This window comes from Oryzias melastigma, linkage group LG23 (assembly GCF_002922805.2).
Source record: "Oryzias melastigma strain HK-1 linkage group LG23, ASM292280v2, whole genome shotgun sequence".
In the NCBI taxonomy this organism is placed as follows: Eukaryota; Metazoa; Chordata; class Actinopteri; order Beloniformes; family Adrianichthyidae; genus Oryzias; species Oryzias melastigma.
This window is the reverse complement of record NC_050534.1, coordinates 11,964,681-11,991,835: the sequence shown is the minus strand read 5'-3', so window position 1 is coordinate 11,991,835 and position 27,155 is coordinate 11,964,681. Positions and strand designations below refer to the sequence as shown.

Below are 27,155 nucleotides of genomic sequence, written 5' to 3'. Positions count from 1 at the left end.
AAGTGGTCATTACATACTTGTTTGCGCTGAGCTGCAAAACACTACCTGTGTTTTTTGTTTTTCTTTAAAGCTATATTCTATTTCTGTGTTTGAATGATCCTAAATAATGGGTTTATTTAGGTAAAATATCTTTCAAGGGGCAGAATGCCAAAAGCAATCCTTCAGAACCAGGGGTTTAGGGGTTTGTTTAGTTTACCATGGTCTGCAATCCACAAATTGCAACGTTAACATGTTTTTTGTCTTTTTTCGTTTGAATAATTAAAGAACTATGCTAAAATAATTTAAATTGGAGTTGTCCTTTATAGTAAAGATTTAATCAATCAATAAAAACCCCATGGTAGCAACATTACTATATCTTTGAAAAAATGTATAATGAATTTCAATTATAAAGTTTTTTATTTTTATTTTTTACTTTTCAATAATCATCTATTGATGTAATGATTTCCCTGATCTTTTGTATTTGGTGAGATCTGCTGAACGTCTGGTTTTTGCACATTCCTGGCTGAAACTGAGCTCTGAGGCTGTTATATGGTAAAAGAATCTTGTAGTAGAATTGATGTTCAGTGAAGCGAGGGTGCACTGTGATGAGATCGGTTAATGCAGAACTGAGTTTAGTCCTAGTCATACAAGTCAGCAGGGTTAGATTACCAACACGTTTTATTCATTCATTTGGATTTCAAGACAATGCATTTAAACGTGTGACCCCCTCCACGATCGAATACATTGCTAAAAGGGACTTCCTCATTTTACAAATATTTTCATCACTTATAATTAATATCTATTCAGGGATTATTCATGTCTAACATCTTTAGACGTTTCTAAGGCTGGCCTTGCTATGTTTGAGATTCATTTGTTAGGGTCTCTGACCTGCTTTGTGGTGATATATCCAGTAGAAATATTTAGTAATCATCATTACTAATGGAGGCTGTGGCAGTGGTGCTGCGGTTGACCTCTGACTGTAAGATTGCAAGCTTGATTCCCAATGTACCCACCCACGTGTTGAAGTGACCTTGGGCAAGACACTGAACCTTTAATTGCCTCTGGTGGTTATATGTTGGCGCCGGTGTTTGTCAGCGGAGCGGCCATCAGTGTGTGATTGTAAAGCGCTTTGGGGCTTCAAGGAAAGTAGAAAAGGGCTATACAAGCCATTTACTTTGGTTGATATCAGGTATTTGTGTTTTTAAATGCATTGTCATTTAGGAATTTGCACAATAAGGATAGATTAGGATAGAACATAAATCTAAACCAATAAGCCAGATTTTGCATTTGATTGTATTGTTTTGTTCCTATGATGACAGAAAAATGGTTTGAGCCAGTTAAGATTTAAAGTTTGATGGTGCCTATTCTGAGTCTAAAATGCATCATAAAATGTCTATTTATGTGATAAAAGAAGAGTAACCTTTGTTTACATTCAGCATGGGTTTAATAAACCATGCTAACTTATTTAAGACTCAGTCTTGTAAAGTAAAGCTGTTAATTATAAAACCTCGTTCCTTCACTTAGTAAAATTCAGTCATTAACTGTTGTTAGAACCTGTCTATGACCAAATTCCTTCACTACTCACTACACTATAATAGTAGTATATTTTGTAGAGCTGTCCAAATGTACAATTCCAAAATCCAGTGCCCTAGAAACTTCCCAGAATTCTCTGCGAAAAAAACTGTTTACATCAGTGCTCACTAGATTGGGGAATGTAGGTCATAATGCCTTGCATTTGAACAATTTTATGGAAAAAAAAGGATTTAAATACATTTTTTAAAATAAACCATCAACATTTTCATCATCCGAACTACCCAAATTCATTTTTAATTTGTTGCTCCCCAAATAACTTGTCTGTGCAGGAGAACACGAATTAAAAGAATACTATAACAAGAAACCAGAAGATTTTTCTTCTCAATTTCAAAAAAATAATTTGCTGCAAATGGTCATCCTTAACATCTTTCAACTATGTTTATCACTGTAAAATATTTATCTGCCAAAAAAATTGATTGGAAGCATAAAACAATAATAGGCTTAAATAGGAAATAATAGTTCTGCCAGAATGATTTTTGAAAAATATTTATATAAATTACAGCAATATATATAATCTGCATCTAAATTACAAAAATTTCCCACTTCTAAAAAAAAAAAAAAAAAAATCAAATTTTGGATTGAACCATTTGGACAAGTGTTGTCCATGATGGCTAAAAGTATGCAAGTCACCAATGCTGCACGATGAGAGACCTGTAGTGTTCATTATAGATAATAGTATAGAAAAAGCAGAATTCAGGATATCACATTGTAGTATTTTTATTGAATCTCTCTTCTTTTTAAGTGGGACAACTTCCAGAATTTATGACTAAGAAATAGTTTCTTATTGAACTAGTCAAGAGCAAGGAAAAATATATTTTTATTGATTTTCTTTTAAAGTAGCAATTATACTGCCATCTGTCATTTTGATTTCACTCTGATTGCAATGAAAATGCTTCAGTTACCTGGAATAACAGACTTGATACTTATAAAAGGTTAACAATTATTAATTGAAAAAAACTAATATTTTAAAATTATATCCTAGCATGAACTTTATTTGTTTCCTCTCCAGTAAACCCAGACATGACGAGGCCTGGACCACTCATGAAGATGTTACCCTGAGACATGGGTTCATCAGAAAGATCAAGGTTTGAATTTTTATACTTTGAGACAGTGATTAACAAAGAAATGTTTTTTTTGTCAGATATAGCATTCTTTATTTTTTTTTCTTACAAAAAGTTTAAATTGTTGACAGAGCATTTCACGTAAAACAACTATGAAACTATTTGAAAAACAGCATCACAACAAGTCTTATCTAGATTCACTTGCATATGTTTCAGACACCTTGATCCTTCACAAACATAAAAATAAAACGTGTCTTAACTTAGCCAGTGAATGTGAGGAAAAACATCTCAATAAAAGAACACAAAGCAAACAAAAAAAACACACACACAAAGATTTAAAGCATTATGCTAGACATTCTTTTCCCAGCAAAGACAATAACAATTGAACGAGCACTTTGGTCTTCCTCCTCAAACTCTGGAGATGATTATGCTTGCATTTTTTTACAAAGTCAGCTTGTTTGTCAGAGCGCCAGCTCTACTTGATGCAATGATTTCTGTCAGCATTTTTATTGAACTGTGCAACACAATTTTTATAAGCTTGATAAATTCCCGTACCATGTAGGTTTATCTAATGTGAAATGGGTGCAGAGCTGTCGTTCACTGCCCTCTAAACCTGCATGTTGTAACATGACTTGATGGGTTTATGCAAAAGAACAAAACTACCACAAAAGGTACAAAACACTGTCACAAAAAGTGTAACCTCTCTTCCACGAACTTGTTAAAGTGCATATCTTCATTTGCTAACAGACTTGCTTTAACTGCAAGTTTCATTTGAAAAAAAGTTGAAATAACTAAACAGTTAAATATTGAAGATTGTTTGACACAAAAGTTCACACTGTTCCCGCATGGATTTTTCAGACAAACTATTTGTGATGAATGTTTTTTCTTAATCATTGACCCATTAAAAGCCAAGCAGTGATAAAGTTTTCATTTTCTGATGTCAGTGTGAATCACTGGCTTCACCTTAATGTTCATCCACTCTAACAAGAGCAGAAGTGTTTACACAACAGATGGTTTTAGGGAGTTACCTTAAAACACTATTTTTATTTGACCTATTCCAAATGTTCAAATAGCAGTGATGTTTCAAAGACCAGCATGTTTTGTTCACATTTCCTGCATAATTCTGTCATTACAGTTAACATCTAACGGACTGAAACCTTTGTGAAGACGGTTGTGACAATTTCAGCGTCAAACACAAACAGGTGAGTGAAAGTATTTTTAAAATAACAAAACTGAAAATGTGGCAGATAAAAAAAAAACAAATAACTGTTGCTCAATCAGCATTTCAATACTATGACTTCAAATTTGCCGATGAGCTAAAAACAGAATCTCAAAGGCAGGCGACAACTTGAACTGACAATAATTTAATACTAGCTCTTTGTGCTGACAGGTAAATACAGCTTGTCTTGTGTCAAAGAACACTAAAATTGGAAAAAGCCCTAAATAAAAAAAACACTGAGTGGGTAAATAAATAACTTGTGAATTGCACAAAGTGAGAACAATGAAGGTCAGAGCACACAGTAATGTTGAGACAGATGTTCTTTCAGCAAATTGAAATCATGGTGGTTTCTCTGTTTGCTGTCATGATTTGATCTTCCAGAGCTGTGAACAGAAACAGACAACAGTCAGAAAAACGGCTTTAACATCTTGTGTGAGGTGAATTTTGTATAAAATATTTAGCGTTATTTTTCACTTGCTATATAACTGAACATTTTCGCTCAACAAGTTGTGTTTTCTGTACAGGTTTGCCAATTGTGATCAAGGCTTTAACCCAAAGACTGTAAATCTTATTTTTAAATATGACCCCTCCATGTGTTGATTTAATAAAACTAAATATCTGTTTTCTTACAAAGCCACATATTTACCTTCAGATTAAATCCTAAGAGGTCAGAAATGACTCCTGACACAGCAGACAGGATGACCACCTGAGTGATGTTGTAGAGCAGGGGGTTCATGGTCAGTCCGTACAACCTGAAGGGAGTGTCCAACTCCTGCACAGAGGAAGCGTAAAGAATGAAACATGTGAAGAGAAACGACTGAAGTCCCTGTAGAGCCGAGCTGTGTAACAGATGTACCTTGAGTAGTTTGGTGGCCAGTTTTAAAACATTGTTAACCAGCGTGAGCTCCTCTTTCTTGTTTGGCTTCTTCTCCATTTTCAGGTACAGATTAATCTTTGATGAAGAAATAAAACCATCAGTAAAAGTTTTTTTTTTTTTTTTAAGTGACAAATTGCTATGTTTCTTGTTTACCTGTTCAGTGAGCAGTATGGACGTGTTGCTGTACTTCTTGCTGGTCTCTGAGCCCAGAGTGACGAACCTGAGCAGGAACAGAGACAGACTGGAGCACCAGATCACCAGCTCCCAGTTATAGTGATACTCCAGGAATGTCTCGTGGACGTGGAGCAGCTGAAAGAAGACATGTTCATGTGGTGAGGGTTGTTTTATTATTATTTTTGAAAAAAAAAGACTGCAGACAAATTTACAGAAGTGAGGTGAACTCAGAGTTGTCATGATTCAGAGAAATACTTGTGTACAAATGCTCCCTTTGAAAAAAAATCAGCAAACTTTTAGAAAGCAAAGGTGAGTTTATTTTATATCAGAAGCATTTACATTAAAATAGTTTGGATTTATAGGAAAAATAATCAATTTGTAGCTGTCAGCTTTTACACACACAAAGGAAATGCTGTCATAGAGAAATCTTAAAGTGATACATTTTGGAGTTTTCTGCAGCAAAACCAAGTATTGTACTGATCCTTCACTTATATTTGTTTGTTTCTCCTTAAAGGCTCTTTTGTTACCTGGGCGCAGCAGATGAAGACGACTGACAGAGTGAGCAGGAAGGCAGACGACACGATGACATCCACTGAACGCTGAGGACCTCGTCTCTGCAAATGAAGGTGTTCAGTTTCACACTCAAATGTTAATAGCAATGTCATCTAAAACTCCTGATGTACCTTGAGGTAGGAGCGCAGAGACAGCCACATTTTGATGTTTTGAACTTTCTTCAGCCTAAAATGTGGGACTTCAGACTTCCTGGCTCTGCGGGCTGACGTCAGGTGGCCGAACAGTTTAGCAAAAAGAAGCCTCTGAAAATCCACAAGAGAAAGATTTAACATTCTGGTAAAGGACATGAATACAGGGATTTTAGATGAAGAAGTAGTACCTGTTTGTAGGTTCTCTCTGCTACACTCAGCAAAAAGAAGAAGAGCCATATGAGGCAAACCCGCACCAGGAAGCTAAGCGTAACCATGGTAATAACCAGAGCATCTGATCCCGAGCCTCCACCAAAAGCCACAGACAACAGCTCGTTTGCTGAGAGCGAGGTCAGCTGGTCCACGTCGCAGTACTGAGCCAGCCTGCAGGAGGAAGAGTCTGTCAGACGATGTCAAGGTGCGGCATGTTTCCAGTTTGTGTCTGCAGTACCTGTAAACGAAGGGCGTGAGTCCCAGCGTGACAGAAACCAGGTTCCCAAAGACCTGATAGCCGATACCCGGAGTGTACAGATTAACCTGAACAGAGACGAAACACTTGTTACTAACATGTTCTATGTTTACATCCTCAATGCTCTACCACGGATAGAGTCTTACTCTATTCATGATCATGCCACTGATCTCCAGAACAGACATGTCTGCTTTCTTGCACTCGTTTCCCTCCCACACGATGGCGCTCACTCTCTCCAGACCAGGGTTGGAGCTGTGCAGCCAGGGAATGTGACCCTGCAGGAGCGAGATCCATCAAAACAGAGCAATCCCATAATGCTGAAGTTCTAGAAATCCATGTCGACAAACCTGATGGAAAGGGTCGTCCCTGTATTCCTTCTTGTTGAGAGGACATGCAGGAGTTCCTGCTGCTTCTCCCTCTGAAGCAAACAACAGCATTAACAAACCACTACCTTTGAGCTCGACTGAAGCTCTGTGTTTGTTCTCACCGGTCTCTGATGTGCAGGAGGATCTACACTCGGCACAGTGTAAGAAGTCTTCCCACATCAAGTCTTCAGTCTCTGACTCATGCCGAGTGCTCTCTGAGTCATGAGTCCTCAGACTAGAACATCTGGAGCTGCAGCTGGTTCCAGACTTTGGGACATCCTGAAAACCAGGAAATGTATTAGATTTTTTCCAAGTATCTGGACGTATCTAATTTAAATAAACAGTTACCTCCACCGTGTAGTGCTTCTTATAGTGATGCGTACTCTTGCGGTTTCGGAGCGTACAGTCATTGTTCATCCGTTCAACTCCTCTGTGGGGGGACAGGAGGGCGCTGTAGGAGACTTCTGGGTCCTCCTCACTTGATGCTTCATCTGACATGGGCTCCTAAAACCCACACAATCTGCATCAGATCAAATCCAGAAGCGTAAACTCCATTTTGCAAACGCTTTGATTGTTAACCTTTTTGCTGCTGACCAGCAGCAGTCCTGAGCTGCGGCCCGTGTGGGTGTGCGGGGGGGCCATGCGTGAGCTCCAGCCCACCTCCTCCGCTCTGCTCAGAGAGTCACACCTCTGCTCGTGGAGCTGAAGACCTTCCTCGCTGCTGCGATTGTTTACCCGGCCGTCAAGCGACACGTAGCCATTATCCGTCTCTGTGGATTTATCGATGGAAAGCTTGGACTTCTTGGATCTGTGGAAGGAGAACTGCGGGTGAATGACGGACAGGAGGACGTCGAATCAGGAGTAAGTCCACGGAGCAGGCACGCAGTGAAGTGAGGATACATTCATCACAGCACTGTGGAACATCCATGTGAAATGTTAGTTTACTTTGATCTGTAGTGATGAACATGAAATGAAGATGACAGATCATCACTGAACGACCAAACAGTGATGTAGATGTTCCACATCGCTGCTGGAGGGAGAAGATTTGGGGGCCTGAGGCACCTCAGTATGGTGGCCTTTAAGGACAAATCACTCAATGCAAAAATATATATATATAAATAAAACATTACATCTTAGAAATCAAAACTAAAGTCCAAAACAAAAGTAATTTCCAGAAAAAATAAAACACAATAAGTAAAGAGAAAAGGTAGGTATTATGGGACATCACTGATTGGAAGATGAAGTTTGTCCATCATTTAAATCTAATGATTTAAATGATGCAATAGTGCATAAAACTTTTATTAGCATGAAGATATTGAAGACACATTTGAATAAACTCAAATGTCATATTTCAAATTGGAGATGTCACATAGTACTTTTTTACATTTTCTTATTGTGTTTTTAGCGCTTCATTTTGATTTCTGGAAATTACTTTCTGAGATGTTTAATTTTTTTGTTTTAATTTATAAAGTAATTATACATTGTGAGTATCAATCTTACGGGTTTACATTGATAACTGGACAGGGATTATATAAGGTTTTCTTCCTCCCACCTCCTTTCAAACTGAGACAGAAAGAAAGTTATTTATGCAAACGGCAGATTTAAGTTTATTTTTTATTATGTAGACGTATTTTTTTTTTTGGTAATGGAAATGCTGTTTTGAATTTTACGTCTGCATATCTTTATTTGGTATTTTTAATTATTTGTTTTGCTTTTTTAATTGTGATTTTCAAAATGTTTTAGCATTGAGTGATTTGCTCTTCATGACCTTCATACCTCTATGTTAAGAAGAACAATAAAGTTACTTTAACTTTGAGCCAATTATGGTGTTTTAAACCCCAAAGCTTCTTTTGAATGCAGCTTGGACAGCAAGCAAATCATTCCAAACTGCAAAATCCCTTCATTCACACGCTTTGGGTTCAATTTCAGTTTCTCAGTGTGACAAAGAGGAAAAGATGTTGCAGCTTTTAAAGAGCGAGTTAGGTTTGAGATGAGGCTGACTCGTACAGTCCAAACAAATCAAAGATTTAAAAAACCATTTTCTTCTTTAACAATGAGCACGATTCACTCTAAACACTGACCAGTGAGCACAGCCTCATCTCTGTACATCATTGGAGTAAGAAGACAGAAATTGAGAATACACACCCAGCTTTACAGATATCATGCCAGAAATCTTGGAAGAAAGCGCCCAGGCTGTATGTGGTGCTGGCTGATTGGGAGTGTGGCGACCCCTCCTGTGTGTTATCGGTAGTGCTAGACCCGTCTCCTTCCCTATGCACCTCCATCTGAGATGCCTTCCTCAACTTCCTTCAGTTTGGAAAGAATGGCAGGTGGAGAAGGACTTAGAGTCAACCGCAGATCCCTTAAGCTACAGTACCGAGTCCAACAGGATCCTGCATTTCATCAGTGGCTTTTTGTCAAATCAAAGAAAGTCTGACACATAATTGGTATGATTTAAAGGTTTGTAGCCCGATGAATCATAAAAATCAATTTACACTGAACACAGAAACAGGTAGAGTAAAAGCAAGGAGAATTTGTTGCTTTGCAAAAAAAAAAACCTCCAAATTATTTATCTTTAAAACAAAAGGATGTCAGTGGGCTGTAATTATGATTAAAATATCTGATCAATTTTCTACAAAGAATCCCATTATTTATGGATCAGAGCTGCTGCAGAAAAATTTATCTTATTAATAACAGCAAATATTCAACTGTTTTGCGTTACTGTGTCATGATACAGAAGCTATGTTGGGACAACAGCTTTTGTTTTCATCCTCTCCAGCTGTAATTTTCCACCTCAGTTTCTAACAAATTTTGCTCATTTTAAAGGGAAATGTAAATGATGCCTATGATAAGCTTATATTAAAAGCCTGTCATGTTCACTTGCAGTTCTAAACATGCTCTGATTTGCTTCCAGCGTTTAAAACTTATCAAACACAGCAGCCACACACTGAGAAGCATAAAAACCTCAAACACTGCAGTTATAAAGGAAAAAAACTGTTGTCTTTCACTCAGTTTTGTTCATCAGTAATTATTTACAAATGATTTCTGTGAGCTAATAAATTGAAATTATGGAAAACTTTACATAAAAATTAACCAAAATAACTACCAATAAAATGATTTTTTTAAATGTTATAGATCTTCACTTAGACTATCTCTTCTGTTGTTATTATCCTCTTTCCCAAAGACACTGAACCTCATTTTAGCTCTGCTTCCTACACATCTATACTTCCTGTCTGTATGTGTGCACTAGCCCGTACCTGCGTCTCTTCCCCCCACTGCTGGAGACGGGCTTTGGGGTCCTGGTGGAGACGATCTGACAGTGGACAGTCCCCAGCAGCAACATGAGCCAGATGGCTCCAAACACCTCAGTGGCTGGTATCCCATGAGGCTCGGGGATGCTCACATACATGATGGCTGCTGCCACTGTGGACACAACACAATAGAAACAAAACTTTAAGAGACCACTTGCAGCTTCAAACAACATTAAATATCCAAAATTTTCCCCTTTTTCTAACTTTCATCCTAGGCTCTCAAGGAAGTTGACTGGTTGATGCAGAATTATGCTCTTGGGGCAAACATTAAAATATTGGAGTGTTTGGAGAAGTACTTGACAAAAGATCTCTTCAGTCCTTGGCCAGAAATTATGAGGGTGGAGCAAATAAACAAGAGAAAGAATAATGGAAGCTTTGAAATCTCTCATCTGGATTGTTTATTTATTCAAACTTTATATTTAGCTAAACAAATTTTGAACGTCTGTATAAACGGTAGGTGGAACACTTACTGCTAATTTGTGACAGCAGAGGCAAGCTGCAAGGCAGTTGCTAAGGACACAACAGCTAAGGTGCGATGATAGCTGTTTATGACATAGATTCTCTGAGAGGACCATTGTGTATCACCTGCATTCAGCCTGCATTCATCTGACCAAATTTCAACGGGTTGCTGTGTCTCATTGTTGCTGCACGCTTGTCTGCCACTCATGGTTGCGACTTTACTACTCTGTTTATATGGAGAATACACCGTAAGACAGCAGTGTGTAGTTTTGTATTTGGTGTACGTGGACAACAAAGATGGTAGACTAACTACATGCAGCCCTGACTTTAAGGATTGTTTTGCAGCTGTGATGCTTTTCAGAACAATAGCAGTAATCCCCCTTTGCTATGCTGCAAAAATGGAATGTTAAGAAGGCAACGACAAAAAAAAAACGTAATGTCAAGAAAAAATCATTTAATCTTATCCAGAAAGTTTTTAAATAGTAAAATCTTAGTTTGGAAAAAAAAACATGCCTTAGTGAAAAGAAATGTCGGTAAGACAATTTTCCAGACCCGATTGGCAGAATTTTTTTTTTTTTTGTTTATTTTAAGAAAATTTGCCATGAGGGTCATAATTTTTGACTATTTTCTAAGGGGCCTATTTTTTTTCTTGTGCATGACACATCTTTACCAATCCATGTTAATGATTCAGCTAAAGGAATAACCAAAATGTGTGTTGGGAACACACACACACCTTGCAGCAGATAGAGAGCTAGCAGGAGCAGGAAGATGGCTCTGGAGGTGACCTGGATCCACCATCTGTAAAAGAACGGGAAGAAGACGACCCTGACGATGCCCTTCCTGGTCAGAGACGTCCATGGACTCTCTGGTTTAGCCTTAGCAAAAGCTGAACCTGGAAATCCAACAGGAAAGAAAAATTAAGTCTTAGTGACTTCTTAGATGAGAAGAAATGTAAAAATCCAGAGATAGTGATTGAAATCGGAGTCTTAATTATTAGAAGTGTGTCTCAGCGCATTTGTCGCAGACCTGGCGAAATTTTATTGGATCTCACCTCTTACTAAGTCCACATCTATTAGGTCTGGTTTCACATGTCCGGTTTTCTTTGGCTTGTTCCTCAAGCCCTGCAGAGGGTGACAGAGAGACAAACTCAATAACAACACACACAAAAAAGGCCACTTGTGCACTTTGTGCCTTCACAAACTCACATGCCTTTAGTGTACGAGCCACCAAACTGTGCCTTTACACAACCTACAGGTTATGCTCTATTTAACAGGAAGTGCATCTGCTAGAACTACCAGTCTACGTTTTGTATGGATCCTAAAGGTCTCAGTGTCCTTGAAAGTCCTTGAAAGCAGCTGCATCGTCATGCATCCGTAGCTGAGCCTGCTGCTTTGTTCGCTTTATGAGCGTGCAAATAAATCTACCCTGAGACACACTTCCTGTGCCAGCCCCTCTCTTCCTTCCAGAGTGCACGCGTCATCTCAGTCCACCAAACTAAAGCTTTAATGACATAAATGGGAAAAAAAATGAATACGATGCTGCCCGTCATTCAAACTAGTCATATTTAGATTCAAGTATGATAACAGTGACTACGAGTTCACCTGTGCAAAGAGCAGAGTGTCCAACACCTATTATGTCACACAACAAACACTTCTTAAGGAAACAGGAGTGATTAAAAACACAGCAAGTGCTTTCACATTTACCAGGAAACGTCGCTAAATTCACTTTATGTCCTTTTTAGGTTTCAATTCATAACTGTCACAGGTATAACTCTTAAAATTACTTAAAAAAATACTTTGTGAAGCTAAAATTGTAGCACTGAAATCCAGAACACCTTTCAGCTGGTGGGAGCTCCAGAACGAACGCCCAGTTTAACGATGTGGATGCAGTAAGGCGGTGCAAAAATGAGCATGGATATTCAACACAGACACTGGGTTCGTCTGCTTCAGAAATGCATTTATATACAATTTTCTCCAGATTCCTTCAATATAGATTCGGTTCACAATGAGGGACAGATGGAGTTCAAATCTTCCTAATTTTTAATCAATCATATTACTATGATTTTCTTTTGATGCTTTTTCTGATCAAACCACAACTTCTGCATCTGTGGCTCTACCCTTCATTTAACTAGTAACACAAAGACCATCACTGCTTCATCACAGGGGCTGATGGGTGGGTATCAGGCTGGAAAAAGCCTAATTATGCAAGACTCAAGTGAAATAAAGCACAGCTTTGAAGCCCTTTCATATCTTTAGTCCCATATGCTGGAAGGAGCCACAGTTTTAGTGCAAAAAAAAGTTCAAATCTGTCAGCTTTTATGTGAACAAAACAACAAAGGGATGTCAAGTTTTTACGCTTCTATAAACCACAACTCTATCCTCTGAAATACACTCTGCAACGCTTATTAAACTTTTATATCAGCCACTCAAGCCCTCTTATCACCCAGGCTGATAGGAAGACATTCATCTTGAAAAGGAAAAAAATCACAACCAGCAAGATAACACACTGTGAGAAAGTGTGTTTTTGGTAGTGTGCGAGCTGAGGACAGATAATGTGTGTGAAAGGCTAATAGCAGCTGATCGATGACCTCCTCCCGGCCGATTTACTGCAGTCGTAAAGTTCATCAAAGGCTTGTCAAATCAGAGCTTTTTTTAGCCCAAAATGACTCACCGATGCAATTCACCAATCTGGATTAAGATAGTTAAAGAATGCTAAACTTATTTTCTTTGAAATAAAAGTTAACTTTTTATTATCTGTCCAAACAGTTCATCTGTGCATAAAAACATTTCTTTGATGCTTCGCTAACATTCGCAAGAACAGATCGTTGCTTTACCTGCTTGTTTTTTTTTTCAAATATGGGCAAATAACAGCCTAAAGGCTGAAATGTGATGTTTCCTTTTGTGGTTAACACATTTGGGTGTTGCTGTTCTCGTCAACAAACCCAGTCAAAAACATGTCATATTCAAACAGTTAATTTTGAAAACTCTGTTGCTTTCAGCACCAGCAGGGGGCAGTAGTTTTCCTTCTGCAGAGCTACTTTTTGCTTAACTGTTCACTTTAAGAAGTAATTCACAACAAAACAAACATCAGAATTAAGTTATATAAATGAAACAGCTTTGAGAGCACATCTGTAAAAACCTTAAATGTTTTCTTATTCCTATTCTTAAAAAACAGAAATAAAGCAAAAAAAAATGGTTCAATCATTAACTTTGACAGTCTTTAAACCTAGACGTAATTTAAATGTAAAGAAATGAAACTTGAAACAGCTGCTAAAAATAAAGCTGCAATAAAGTAGTTTTTTCTAGATTTATGAGTGTGACTGGCTCTGTTTTTATGAGGCCATAAACAGAGTAATTAAAGTTGATAAGAGGAGGGGGCATGACTCTGGTCTGCATACAGAGCTGATAAGCCCTGCATTCTGCTGCGGGAGGAGGGAAATTCAGGAAACAACTTACACGACACAAGTCAAGGTCGCAGCACTGTGCATGCATGAGTCTACAGCTGCACGAGTTCCTGTTTCTTCTGGAGCTAGCCAAACCACCGCTGCGGGGGTGATAACCCTGCACTAAACATGACTCAGCATTTTAGTGTTGAGGCTTGAAGGGGTCAAAGATCACAGCAAACGGGTGCACTTGCATGCACACACTCCAACGGTAGAGAAAAATGACATCTTGACGGTGATAGGACGATCCAGAACAGAAGGTTTGTCAATGTATTCCTTTTAGAGTTCAACATTGTGTTCATGATAACGTCCAAGTGACGTTTTACACAATAAAATGACTAACTACAGTCTATTTGACTTCCACGTGTCTGCGGGAATTGAACCCCCACCCAATTGAGATGGCCTTCCTGCTCCTGTAACTCGTGGTTCTGTCATTTTCGGACACCTCTCTCACTTTGCTGCAGCAATCATAACACAGTCTGGGATTATTCAAAACACACCAGCAGCTGAACCAGAGAAAGCAACCACAGATCTAACAGCCTACAGCGTGGGTGAGAGGACGTGCACTGTGGGATACACCCACCCCGGTTTAATACTCACCAAAGAAATGAACTGTGGAGAGGAGGAGATGGATGGGGGAGAACAGAGGAGGATGGAAAGAAGACAGACAGGCAGGTGACAGCAGCCCAGAGGGCAGAGAAGAAACAGTTAACACACTGGAAAGGACTGCTGCACCATGAGAGCCGATACAAACAAAAGAAGATGGAATCAATGTCGGAAAAGGCGCATAAATGACAAGTTTCCAACAGAAAACTAAACCAGGAGTGATGGGAAAGACTGAGATGAAACAAAGAGGGAAAAGAGTGAAGCATTTAGTGGGCACGGACCACCAACCTTTATTTCTCTCTGCTCCACTGACTTCTCCCATATCTGCTGGTCATACGCGCCAATCTGGAAAGACAAGCAAAGTGGATAATTACAAACCATGGCGACTGGAAGAAACCACTGTGAAAATGGCACTTTTCTTATTTTTATACAAGTTTAAAAAAAATATGATTATTCTCTTTTTCCTCCCTCAACAAACTTCTGGTTTATTGTAGAACCTAAAACTTGAAAGCGCTCCCAGACTTTTTAATTAAAATTACCCTCAGAGATAAAATAGCATTCTTCAAATGAATCATGAATTAGAATCTGTTCTTTGTTTCTCTATCAGTCAACAAATTTCCTTTTAGTAATGAAACTGAAGACCAGGAATTCCAGTAATATGAAAATCTTCTAAAAATCTTCAACAAAGGGCCTTAGTTCAACACATTAATAGCAAAAATGCAAACACGCTTGACTGCAAGTACAGGTTTTAGAACGTCATAGTTCAAAAACTTAACCCATGAAGACCCAGACCCATTTTTTCTTAAAAAAATATGTGGAAAATACCATAAACCAAGTTGACCACAGAAAACATTTCAGATATTTTATTCTGTTACACTGATGTCACTATGGGTTCTTATGGGTTAAGCCAGAGAAGATCAGACCTTTTTTTTTTAATAACAGGGATGCAGATTGTTTTCTTCATCGTCTGTCTGCATTAGGTTTGAAGTGGAGCTAGTTTGCTAATCTGCTGATGGGGGGGGATTATCAGTGAAGCACTTGTAGAGGGGGGAGCAATAAGACTCTCAGGAAAAAGTACACCGATTCACAATTATGTTCAATCATTAGAAAACACTGTTTTTCTGTAACAACAATGATTAAATTAAAAAGATGATTCTACATTCATATCGAGCATATTGACGGGTTCTTACATGCTTATTCTGAAACATGGGTTCAGCCCATGGTGTTCACACTGGACAAACAGGAGGCACTTCTTTTTCTTTTTTTTTTTTTTGCTAATGTTTACTAGTGGAACCTACAGTTGGTGTAAATCTCAAAACTTGCTCTAGGCTTTTTTTTTCAAAGTTCTGTTCCGATATATGAAAGACTTGGTGTCATAATTCCGTCTGAACACATTTGTCAACATTCGATCTGGTGTAACCCTTGTGCTATCCTATGCATGTTTACATTAAAAATAGGGTCATCTGGACCCCACAAGACAGCGCACTGAATTTTTTTTCCCCAAGAATTTTTTTATCTTCACTGGTGTCTGTGGCAAACTTAAGATCCTGCCCAGCTTTGTCATGGGAGGGATCACATATCAATGTAAGGGTAGGGTCATCTGGACCCCATAAGATAAAACAAGGGTTAACTTTCAACACTTGTTCAATGGCCAGTTTTATACATAGAACCTGGAAACAGAACGTGAGTGCTTTGAACGGGGAAACCTAAAACGTACATTTACATAAACTTTTCATTGAAAGCGGATGTTTACTGCTGAGGGCGGTGTGAACATAGCTTCAGAAACTTAAATACCCATGAAAAAGAAGACACTGCATTTTGGCAAGGTTCTCATAAACTAGGCGAAGGTCAGAGAAAACCAAGGTTCTCCTCACACAGCGCAAAAGCAGAGTTTGGATGAAAAGTAGCTACAAGGTTATAAACTCAAACAGTGTTTCTGTAACCAAGTGACAACAGAAAACTGACAAAGTGATGAGACAAAGTTCAAGAACTCGATCTGTTTCCCAACGAGAGTTTTTAGCTAAGCAGGAATTGTTCTTGTAAAAAACAAATTAGAATCTAAAGTGGTGTTACCAATCAGAAAATGGACACTTAACAGTTATAGCAAGCAGAAACGATAGATGGGTCCCTTTAGAAGTAAATATGTGGGGTATTTTTGTACATAATCTGATTCTTTTGCAAAGACGCACAAGATAACTCAGTCAAAAGGAGATCTATTAAATTATGTGAGATTGCCACAATAAAAGGTTAAACTGATTCTCAGTCGGTTTTGGCCTGATTTTCATACACGAGCAGCTTTTGGAGTCAGTGGAGTCTTGAGGAGCCGAGGAGGGCGTTCATGTGAGCCAGCTCTCTTGTAAGGAACAGAGTATAGGTCACCTCAGGAGCTCGCCAGTGGAAAGTCTGCATGTTTAATGGAATTTCATCAATTATGGATGGAAAGCAGAGAGAGGTCAAAGACAAGAAAGACAGAACACGGAAAGATGGAAACAGAGTGGAGGGAAGGGCTCTGAAGACAGAAGAAGACTTTTATCCTGATTAAAACAGATCTGTGTCAGTCCAACTCCAGCTGCCTCCAAGGATCTCTCACCTGTTTGGGCTGATGAATAACCTACGATCTTATTAAAAAGTACATCCCAACAATCTTTGTGATGGCTTAGTTTTAGAGATGTTTTCTGTTCTTTATTTTGATCACTAGATCTACCAGAACACAATAATCAAGCATTAAAGGATGAGTATTCTCATGAACTAAAATAAGAATAAATGTATTTGATGAAGTTAGTTGGGATGACTTGCAAAGCTGAAGTCAGAGGGAGGAGTAGGTGTAGATGAGGTTTAAATGGAAAAAAAGGAGAAGCAAACGCACACACACTTATACACTCACGTCATGGAGTCATTATAAACTAAGACAAACAGCAGAAAACTTAATGTTTGCTCCTCCCTAAAATGAGCCGCAGTGAAAATGATAATTGCAGAATGTTTGCAGGCCTATCAGCCTTGATTATCTCACATTTATTTTCTACAAAAATATAAAAGGTTTAAAACTGCTGTCATTGTTTGGACTCAATTAAAATAAGGGCAGCACCATATAAGGAAACTTGTCATTTGCGATATTAGTTATCAAAATTGCGAAGATGATTTGATAAGCAAAACAATAAACAACTAATACATCATTTCCATTTCAATGCAACTATTTTGTTCGAAAAAAGTCAGCAGAACTTAAACTTTACTCCAAATAACCTTCCTCTACATAGGAGGTGGGCATCTAACATTATCAACGTGAGGAGGTCCATGTAATTGCTCAAATACCTAAAGGGTTCTATTTTGATTTGTTCAAGACTTTAAGCTGCCGAGAGCTTGTTTTAGCATGTAGGTAAACCTTGAAGGTAACCATTTATTGCAGTTTATAGGATATTTTGTGATTTGCGCAGGCGGATATTTCAACAATAAGTTTGCCATATACTGTGCAGCCCCAATTAAAACTAAAAATATTCCTGCCATTCTCAGAAAGAGAAGGACATTTCAATGATTTAACCGACGAATGAAGTCTATGAGTGAGAAAGATGTAAAGAGGACTGTGGTGCTGCACCAAAGCTGGTGTCACCATGACAACTGAGCGAGGGAGGATCAAGGAGGGAGGGGCTGCTGTGCACTCCAATATAAGTTTAAGGATAAAAATGTTAGTGTGCTGACAAAAAGACATACTGTTCCTGGGTTGTGGGGTTTTACTACATCATTGTCTGTTTCCATAGAGCTGCTGCTGTTTGAGGCAACACTCAATTTTTAATTTCCTGTTATTTGTTTGTTTATTTTGCACCAACTTTGCTAGTTTCTCCTAACATATTATTTCTTCCGAACCAAAACTATCATCTACAGCAAGTGAAGAAGTGAAAACTTTTTAGTTAACAAATCTTAAGATCTACTCAAACTGGACTAAAAGGAGTGGATTCATCAAGTACAGTGCAATACTTCAGGTTATGAGGGAGGCTGTGGATGGCGTCAACATGGCACAGGAGATCTACTGTAAGTGTGTACGATGAGGGGAATACAAACAACAGAGCCAGATTCCTGCACCAAGTCACTGTGACTGGAATGGAAAATTCCTGAAACTTCTGGTGGAAAGGTTTGAAATGATGTGTTTAGGTGTGGTGCACTTATAAGATAATGAACAAATGAGTATTCAAACCCAATGCAATGGTTTTTAGAGTTACACATTGTGAAACTCGTCTGTTCAATCAAGTCATGTTCAGTAAAATAATATTTTTTAATATGGTTTTGTTGAAAAAAAAAAAAGACATTTTAAACTTTTAAACATTTGTTTTCCTTTTCAACTGAATTTTTTAACAGAACAAAGAAAAAAATCAGAAACTAAAATTTACTCAAAGTAAATGCCTTTTATTTTGACAAGCTGATAAAGATTATTAAAAGACATACAGTGCTAATGATGAAATCCTGGGATTTTGATGTATTTCGTTTAAACTCTATAAAAGGACAAATCAAGGTGGAACATTAGAGACACAAGCTGTCAGCTGTTTGTAGCCTGAGGATTAACCCCTCCAGTGTTTTCCACTGTAACCATGGTGACAGAAAGAATGTTACCACAGAGAGTGTGGGATGTTTTCTTTTAGGTGGGTGTTAGATGGAAAAATGATGGCTTTAGGTTAAAAAAACATTCACTAAATTAAAAATCTTTTTCTTAAGCAAATGGAAGTATGTGGACACAAACTTTCTCAAAAGAGAATCTTAAACCCAGTATCTTTAACAACAACATCAAAATGTATTTTTAATAATAATAATGGATTCTGTATTCAGTTTTTAAGGCCATTTAAACCTTATTTTCTAAAGCAGCATCGCAGATGGGTTCCCATCATTCCTCAAGCTAGGGGAGAAAATAAGAGCGCTGAGCAGCACAAGTGTCCTAAATCTGAACCCTAAACACATGCTGCTGAATAATGTATAGATGTGCTTCTCTCATCCCTCGTCTTCCCTCTGGATCCACAGGGAATCCTTTGACAGAGACTTTCTGATCTTTTAAGGTCATTAACTGGCACAGATCGCGTGTACACGCCCTGCAGCTGTCACCGAAATCTAAAAGTGAGCCCTAAGCCTTAAATAGCCACAGAGAAGCAGATTTGCTGGCACTTTTCTAGTTATTAAAGTTTGATTCAATGCCAAAAATGCTTTTGATATTTCCCATTAATGTCAGGAAACTGACCACGGCCTGTTTGTGGTGACATAAAGCAGAGTCGAGTGTGCCTAGCAGCATGTGCAGTCACTGCAGTACAGACCTGACATGGCTCCCCTACAAACACAGCAGCAAGGCTATTTGCGGCCTGTGTCTAGACGCCGCACAGTCACAGAAATATACGGTGACTCATAGGCTGTTGGGGGAGGAAACAGAAATGCTGATCTATTAAAAAACGTGAAAGTTATTTTATTCTGTGAGCTCTGACGCTTGTTTTTTTGTGCTTACTTTCATTAGTTATGTAAGGGTTGAGAGAATATGTTTTTAAAATGAATCAGAAGTTATGTTTCTGCTACTCCAGGGAGTGAGTAGTGAACCAGTAAACCAGACTGTTTGAAAATGAGTCTTCATGTCTGTCTGAGTTCACTTCAGCCGTTTCTGCTTGTGCGTGTTGTTCAGGGTAATAGAATGTTTCATAAACCCGACCCTCTGAACGATCCTACACCTTGATGTTCGTGGGAATCCATTGACACCAGCAGCTTCAAATATGTTCTTGCTGCTTTGTAATGGTATTTTAGCAGCGGCTCTCTTGATCTGATGTATTTGTCAGGCAGAAACTTTCCTCTTTCAGTATTTATCTGCACAAACCTGTGTGTCTGAATCTACCACAAATCTCTTAATAGTACAATGATCATGCTGAAGTTTTCGTGGAATACCCAAGGTTTTCATACCTTGTCCAAGGCATTCAATTATTTCACACTTCTCAGCAGCAGATAAATCCTTTATCTTTCGATCTGCTTAATAATGTGGAATGTCCGTCTTTAGTACTTTTTCCTTTATTGAACTCACCTGACAAGCTATAAATTATATGACTGAGATTGATTTCAGTGGTCCAACGAGCCCAGAGACACAATATCGTCCTTGAGTTTAATTTAAAAACAAAGAATTTTATCTTTATGACACTTAAATAATATTTGCATAATAATTTGAAATGCACTGTATAGGACATTGAAATAATCTGCCAATAGAATGAGGGATTGCTGCATCCCAGTTATAACAAAATCAACAAATTAAGATTAAATATTAAAAAGGATGGATAACAACAGACTAACTGTATGCAATATGTACCAAATTATTTCCAAACATCAGAAATAAAAGGACATTCTTGCTTGATACACCTTTAAACCGAGCAACTTAATCTTTTAAAATCTCTTGTTGTTTTAGAATCAGGTCATTCAAATCTTATTGATTGTTTTGATACAAAACTAGTATGAATACAAAGAAGTCCTGATCATACTTATCTTTAGAGTCTCAGTTTCATAGACTACAAAAGTGGTTAAAGATGGGTAAAAATGTCTGGAATTGTTTTTATGACTCTCCTTTTTTGTACCACCTGTCACTTCATGATAAACTTGAAGACTTGTGATGGGAGTACAGGTACTACGAGTCCTTCAAAACGTTTACTACATGTACGAGTCAGCTGCTGTTATCAGCAGACATGATCTGTTCATCGTAATGAACATGTCAATTTCAGATAGTCATCTCCAGGGCTTGAGGGATGTATTCCTGCATGTTTTCTAACATAACATGCTCTGGCAGAAGCTAAATGGCTGGATATTCCTGAACCAAGTAATCAGTCTAAGAGTTGGGCCCTCGAGACCTGGAGTTTCCCACCCCTGAGGTGAATAAGAAAAACGCCATCAGGGAGGTTTTTAATATGTTTGCTATTTCAGAACATTTATAGAATAATCTAGTCAAGATATTTTCAGTTAAGATGTTAAAGTAAAGGCTGTAATGTCTGATCTGATCACTCAAACCATCAACCTTCAGATGAAGCCTGGACTATTTACATCTGCCAGGTGCAACGGAGGACGTCAAAGAAGTGGACAGACAGAAAGAAAGGAAAGAAATAAGAAAGATGATAACAGTTGTAAGGACAGATTGGTTTGGGAGGGCAGATGAGAGTGTAACACGATCGCTGCGGGGGAAGCAAGGCTCATATCCGATATCCGAGACTATGGAACAAGAAGACACACAACACCGAGCTGGAGCGGGCCGAGCCCAACAACCTGAACCTGCCGCTGACAGCGGTGAGGAGGCGATCGCCAAAAAAATTAGACCCTTTTCCCTTTGAGGAAACTTTCTAAACATCTTCAGTTTATTTAAAAAGCTGATTAAGTGATGAAGGTTATAAAATGTAGGATTAGGAAGGATGAGAACTGAGAGTTTGGTTTACAGCAAAATAACAACTATTTTATGGCATATTGCTAAGCAAGATTAAAAGGTGAGGCACAAATATAAAAACAGTTTTCAAAAACGTAAAAAAACTATCCAAAAAAAGGGAAGGCGATAAAAATAAAACTCAAGAGCAATGAACCTAATATTTTAGTTATTGAGCAATTCTTTTTGCAGTTTCCTGAAAGAGCTTTTAAATAATCACAAAGACACGTACTTTGAATTTCCACTGTGTAGAAAAGGTGCAGTACAAATAAAGGTGCCTTGTGTGTAATTAAAAACATCAATGCAGAATAACTGCATTTTTCAAAGCTCTTTGTAAAGTGTCTGTCACAGTCTGCAAAAAAAAAAAAAAAAAAACGCAAACAAAAGATTGAAGAAATGTGAAAGGCCTTACCTTTTTCTGGTACCACACTACAGCATCTTTTACTTTGGAAGCCATTTACATGTCCCTTCTCCGCCTAGGGCATCTTAGACTGAAACACACAGCGAGACAAGAGCAGGGCAGAGTGAGTGATGGTAACGGATCAGGCCCACACCTGACCATGGAGGTGTGTCTCCACGAATATGGAAGAGTGGAGAACATGCACGCATGTGCACATCTTCAGCTTTCTAAAGACAGTCTCAGTTATTTTTACCCAGAAACCTCAAATCAAGTCTAAACAAACAGCTTGAAGTCATGTGACCTGACAGCATATTTTCAGCAGGAATTTTGAGGCTCACCAACACATCATACTTTTCCATTCCTTTTCCTTTGTTTGAGATCTTATGCTCATTAGAGGCTCTGGTAGTGGTCAGAAGCTATCTTTCCAAAATAAAAGCCCAGTCCTTCCTGATCACCTCGTTTGACTCTTTTGGGAGGACACGGGCAGCTGAGAGACGTAATCTTCCCAGCATGTCCAAAGTCTGCTGCAGAGATTAATCCCGGTCAGACTGTAACACATCCCAAAGGGGTGGGGGGTGCCATTTTCATAAGATCTCTAAACCATCTCAACTGGCTCTTCTCCACTTAGATACGATAATCGGACACCTCTCTTGATGTGCGTCAAATTCTCTGCTAGATGCTCGTCCAAAGATGTGTTCATAAACATTACGCTTCAGACGCATGTGGGAGGAGCTACTGTCCAGAGTTTTAAGCCTCATCGCTACATGGAAGCTGACTATATCTCATTTACAATGCATAGAAGACACGGATGGTGTTAAGAGATCAGGTTCGTTTTTTTTAAAGAGCTCTACAAAAGCATCTGTAAACACGTCTTCATGTCTGGGTTCATGAGATCATTCAGAGACTCTCGCATACGGTGAGGTTCACCGTCTATTGGATGATGGCGTTTTCAGCGGTACTTCTGTTTCTCTCTGATCCAGTATAAGGACTCGCTGTCTTGCAATTGAAAACATATCATTTTATATGCGCTATATCTTTAAATATCTTCAAATTTTGTCCCGTCTCTTATTGATGGCATCTCCAATAAACGCCAACTCTAACAGGTGCTTGTTACTGCACGTCTCTAATGGTGGGCGGCACCCTCAAGCGGTAAAAGGCGGTGCCTCAGAAATCAAGTGGTCTTACTTCCGAGTGGGAAGAAATTTCACAAAAATAACTCATATTGTATAAATAATTTGTTCTTCAGTGTGCCAATGGTAGTATATTATTATATACGGATATAGTTTATTCTGACAGGCTTTAGAATGCATGGTATTGGCCCTTTGGGTAATGTTCAAAAATGATTGGTCCAACTAATGTATGCATCTCTCAGGAGGAATACAAACTTTTTTTTGTTTGTTTCATTTCTGTTTTAGGGAAACGGACGACTAAACAAGCAGCTGTTTGGTCCACCAGTGCGAAAGTAGACAAAGCAAATGAAGGTGTGAGGTTTTACAGTGAACCCTGCTCCACTGGAGCAAGTAATCACTCCTACATGTCATGCATCAATTAATAACAGATACAAGAAAACATTTGCGTTTTAAAACCTGAGGGAACTTCAAAACGACACATCTATAAAGTTGATTCATTTCTCATCTTGAAAGCTTGTTTGCTTGTCCTCATAAAGTTGTTTGTAGTATTTTTTTTTAAATAGAGCTTATCTTATCCAACCGTGATGTAAGATGTAAAAGGTCATAAAACTTTAGTTTAAACAGCATAAAGTACATGCCCGCCTAGAGAAATATGATGCTTAGTCATTTCTGAAGAGCAGGACAAAAATAGAACTTTAATTAAACATTTGAGACAATCAATAACCAAAGCCTGATTCAAGTCCTCTAAAAATAAAGCTTGATAATTTACATCAACGATTTCTATTCAAAACTGTCTCTTTTTGGAAATGTTCTTTTTAAAATAATTTTATGTGAAAACCTTCTAATTGTTTTTATAATTATTCTCCTTACTTGAGTATAGGTGGAACGAGAAGAGGAGAGGAAGGAGTGGTTCATGAGAAGTCGTTAAGTGGAAACAACAGTATTTGTGGTTAGCCGCTTTTACTCGGCTTCAAACTTTTTTTTTCTGCCTGTGTGCAATTTTTCTTTTTTTTTATTATGTTACAGAAGTGCATCTCTCTTACGCTGGTGGCAGCAAGAACTTCATGAAATGTTCCTATCCCAGCCCAAAACTTTGCACTTGATGCTGGACATTTTAAAGTCAAAACTTTTGACTGTAAAAGCTTGAGGAGTCGGTGTTGTTGAGCACGAGATCTGAATCTCTAACAGTTTATCCGCCATACGCTGGTTTTGATTCCATTACTAATTTTGTATTTGAACAGCAAAAATCCCCTCTTCTAGCTCATAAAAAGCTCCTTATGGAAATAATTCCTCATAAACTGAATAAGTCAGTTGTTTAAACCACTGAGGTGAGTTCATATTTAAATTGTAGACACTGACGGTGTTTGGTGTTGGATTTGGCCCTGTGTTCAGACTGCAGTTTGCACAGCAGTTAATAGCAGGAAGTGTGTTCGAGTTGTGTTGATGTTTCAGTAGGTTGTGAGAGTGCATCCAGGAACTATTATGCAACACTTATTAAAAAAAAAAAAAAAAACATCTCTCACATAAACCTATAACTCCGGTTTGACAAGCTAATGAGGTCCTTTCAAAATAAAGTTCCCCATCATCTCTATGTTTTAGATAAAAGCTTTTTTCTTTAAAGCCTTTCAGAAAGAATTGTGGTAAAAATGATCCTTTCATTTAATCCTCTAGTTGTTTCACAAAGTCGCCATGCACGCAGCTATGAAAAATACTGGCATCTCCTTTCATTACAAATTAAAAGGGGATAATTACTGCTAATTAAAGTAATGACAGGTTAATTGTACTGCAGCATTTCTTACAATTTTTTGTTAAATATTCTTTAACTCCTGCCAACAAAGTTACAGCTGTTTGGTTTATTCTGCATCACGTTGGTAGTTGTGCAAACTTTGTCTTTTTCTTCAATCACTTCAGTTTAACAAATGATAATGTTCTATTTTACATAGTGCAAAAATGTTACAATTTGCATTAAAGCTGTAATGTAATTTGATTTTTTTTATTTAATAAATCTGTCATTTTTAGAGAAAAGTACTGACTCTTGGATTATTTTGCTATATAAATATTATTTTAGGACATATTTGTTCTGTTTTATCTATTTTCTTTTTAGTAAATATAGGCTAGCAAACAAAATATTGATATGCAACATTTTCTTTCCAACAAAAAGAGACAAAATGGCACCTAAATTACAGTTATTTTAATTTCCTGGTTGTAAAAGGGTAGACACGTTAGTAAAATAAATAATCACGACTATTGACGATAAAAACCAGCAACAAAACTATTACTAAAAGGTCAATTTTTTTTTTTTTATTCATCCACTGACTTGTTGAAATAGCAATAACAAAAAACATCCAATCCCCATAATATCGTCATCATGATCCAAATATCTTTTTTTGTCTTTTCTTTTGTAATTGTCAGCTTTTCTGACCGCTAATCCCACTCGAACAGACAAACAGGCAGGTCCTCTCTGCCCAGCGCCTCCAAATCCCATCATCCCTCACAGTGCGTCCAGCATGCATCGTTAACAGACAAACAACAATCAGAGGTGCTCGTTAAAGGCTCATTCGGCTTCTGGGTTATTATACATGCAGGAAAGCACGAGGATCAACGGCTATTTCCAAACATGAAATTTCCCAACCACATTTCTGCACAGATCCCTAAATATACAGAACGGTTTCCTGGAGCGGATTTGCATTTATGATAAACATTCATTAACTGTGTAAGTAGAGAGTCGAGAAGCGGGAAAACACCAGCAGACAGCTGCAGTCTTGAGGCGAGCTAAACGGGTCAGACCCGCCGTCTGCCTGGACTGACCCATTTCCAGAGAGCAGTGCAGTCAGACGGGCTGCATTATGCTGGACTGCTTATACGGGGACTCGTGTTCTCATGACATGACCGAGTCTGTGACCTGCATGCTGCTGGGGGAGGGAATGGAAGAAAAACAAACAATGGGAGGAGAAGCCAACTGGTTTGCCAAAAGCAGTTTTGACAGTAAAATAGGTTTTTTCCCACATTTAGAAGAAACATTTTTAAGAGTGATGAAACTTTTAATCTCATCACTTGAGTTTGACCAACACAGATGCTCCTTTATTTTCTGGTTCTGGTGGTTTAAGCTACGGTCACAAATAGAACAGTCACCACGCGACGGGGAGGCCTCTGCAATCTTAAAGATTAAATGCTATCGACGTAAATCCGCTGATTCTAACGCGGAACTACGCTAACAGCGTAAACTAGGGGTCAGTCACGTTTGTCCCAACCCCACGTGCCACTGTCTTTTTCCCTCTGCATGCCTCAGGTTTCCGACCCCTGAGGCAAACGGTTTAAGAGTTACGCTAGCTGAAAGAATGTAAACACTGGATCTGAAGCGTGAAAAATGGTTCTTATTCTGGTGCCAGTCAGGACAAAAAAAACAGAACCTGAAAAACGGTTTGATTTTCCATCAGTGAAACCCAAAGAGGTGTCATGCGACTCTGAAAATGTCTTGGAATGAGGTGGAGTGTCACCTCGTGATGTGTAACACCAGCTGACCCCCCTGGACATGTCACGATGAGCCCCTGCGCCGGGCCAGAGGGGTGTGTGTGTGTTATGGTCAGTGTTTGAGAGCGTGTGAAAGGAAACGTGAGGCCGCTTTAAGCGTTTTCTCACCATAAGCCAAATGTTTGTATTACGCCGGACGATCACCCGACAAAAATCTGGAGGATCGAATGACACGTCCATGAGCAGAACTCCAAAACATCCAAATATGTCTATTTAAAGCAGAGTTTCATCTTTCAAACTCAAGTTTGTAATCTACATCGACAGTTATAAATCAAACATGTATAATTAGACATGGAAAAAAAACGCAGCAAAAGGACCGCATGCACACAGCAGAGAAAATAACAAAAACTAGAAAAATTGCATTACCTCCGATAATGCATGTGTGAATGCATTTTCGCGTTGTGTAAAGTTGTGTTAAATTTGTGTAATTTGT

General features: G+C 38.4%; 1 protein-coding gene and 1 long non-coding RNA gene across 5 annotated transcripts in view; one reads left to right on the top strand and one right to left on the bottom strand.

The window, feature by feature from the left end:
* The window catches only part of LOC112154226, a 7,696-nt gene extending 905 nt beyond the window's left edge, over positions 1-6,791 (top strand). Inside the window, exons 2-6 of the long non-coding RNA XR_002920616.2 lie at positions 2,582-2,657; positions 3,769-3,835; positions 4,891-5,061; positions 5,418-5,529; positions 5,641-6,791. This is a non-coding gene — a long non-coding RNA (uncharacterized LOC112154226). The remainder of the gene's footprint in view (positions 1-2,581; positions 2,658-3,768; positions 3,836-4,890; positions 5,062-5,417; positions 5,530-5,640) is intronic.
* LOC112154205 (putative homeodomain transcription factor 2) overlaps positions 2,701-27,155 on the bottom strand; it is a 35,140-nt gene continuing 10,685 nt past the window's right edge. Inside the window, exons 3-22 of one of the 4 annotated variants that reach the window (XM_036210144.1) lie at positions 22,074-22,152; positions 14,545-14,601; positions 14,251-14,262; positions 11,260-11,329; positions 10,942-11,100; positions 9,696-9,861; positions 8,584-8,745; positions 7,018-7,246; positions 6,787-6,942; positions 6,561-6,717; positions 6,421-6,491; positions 6,220-6,348; positions 6,056-6,141; positions 5,796-5,988; positions 5,587-5,718; positions 5,431-5,517; positions 4,883-5,038; positions 4,709-4,804; positions 4,499-4,624; positions 2,701-4,235 (exon numbers count right to left, since the gene is read on the bottom strand). In XM_036210144.1, the coding sequence (XP_036066037.1) occupies positions 4,215-4,235; positions 4,499-4,624; positions 4,709-4,804; positions 4,883-5,038; positions 5,431-5,517; positions 5,587-5,718; positions 5,796-5,988; positions 6,056-6,141; positions 6,220-6,348; positions 6,421-6,491; positions 6,561-6,717; positions 6,787-6,942; positions 7,018-7,246; positions 8,584-8,745; positions 9,696-9,861; positions 10,942-11,100; positions 11,260-11,329; positions 14,251-14,262; positions 14,545-14,601; positions 22,074-22,118 (2,310 nt within the window). In that variant the 5' untranslated portion in view covers positions 22,119-22,152 and the 3' untranslated portion in view covers positions 2,701-4,214. Of the gene's footprint in view, positions 4,236-4,498; positions 4,625-4,708; positions 4,805-4,882; positions 5,039-5,430; positions 5,518-5,586; positions 5,719-5,795; positions 5,989-6,055; positions 6,142-6,219; positions 6,349-6,420; positions 6,718-6,786; positions 6,943-7,017; positions 7,247-8,583; positions 8,746-9,695; positions 9,862-10,941; positions 11,101-11,259; positions 11,330-14,250; positions 14,263-14,544; positions 14,602-22,073; positions 22,153-27,155 lie in introns of all 4 variants that reach the window. The other 3 variants (XM_036210143.1, XM_036210145.1, XM_024284987.2) reach the window with 3 other exon arrangements.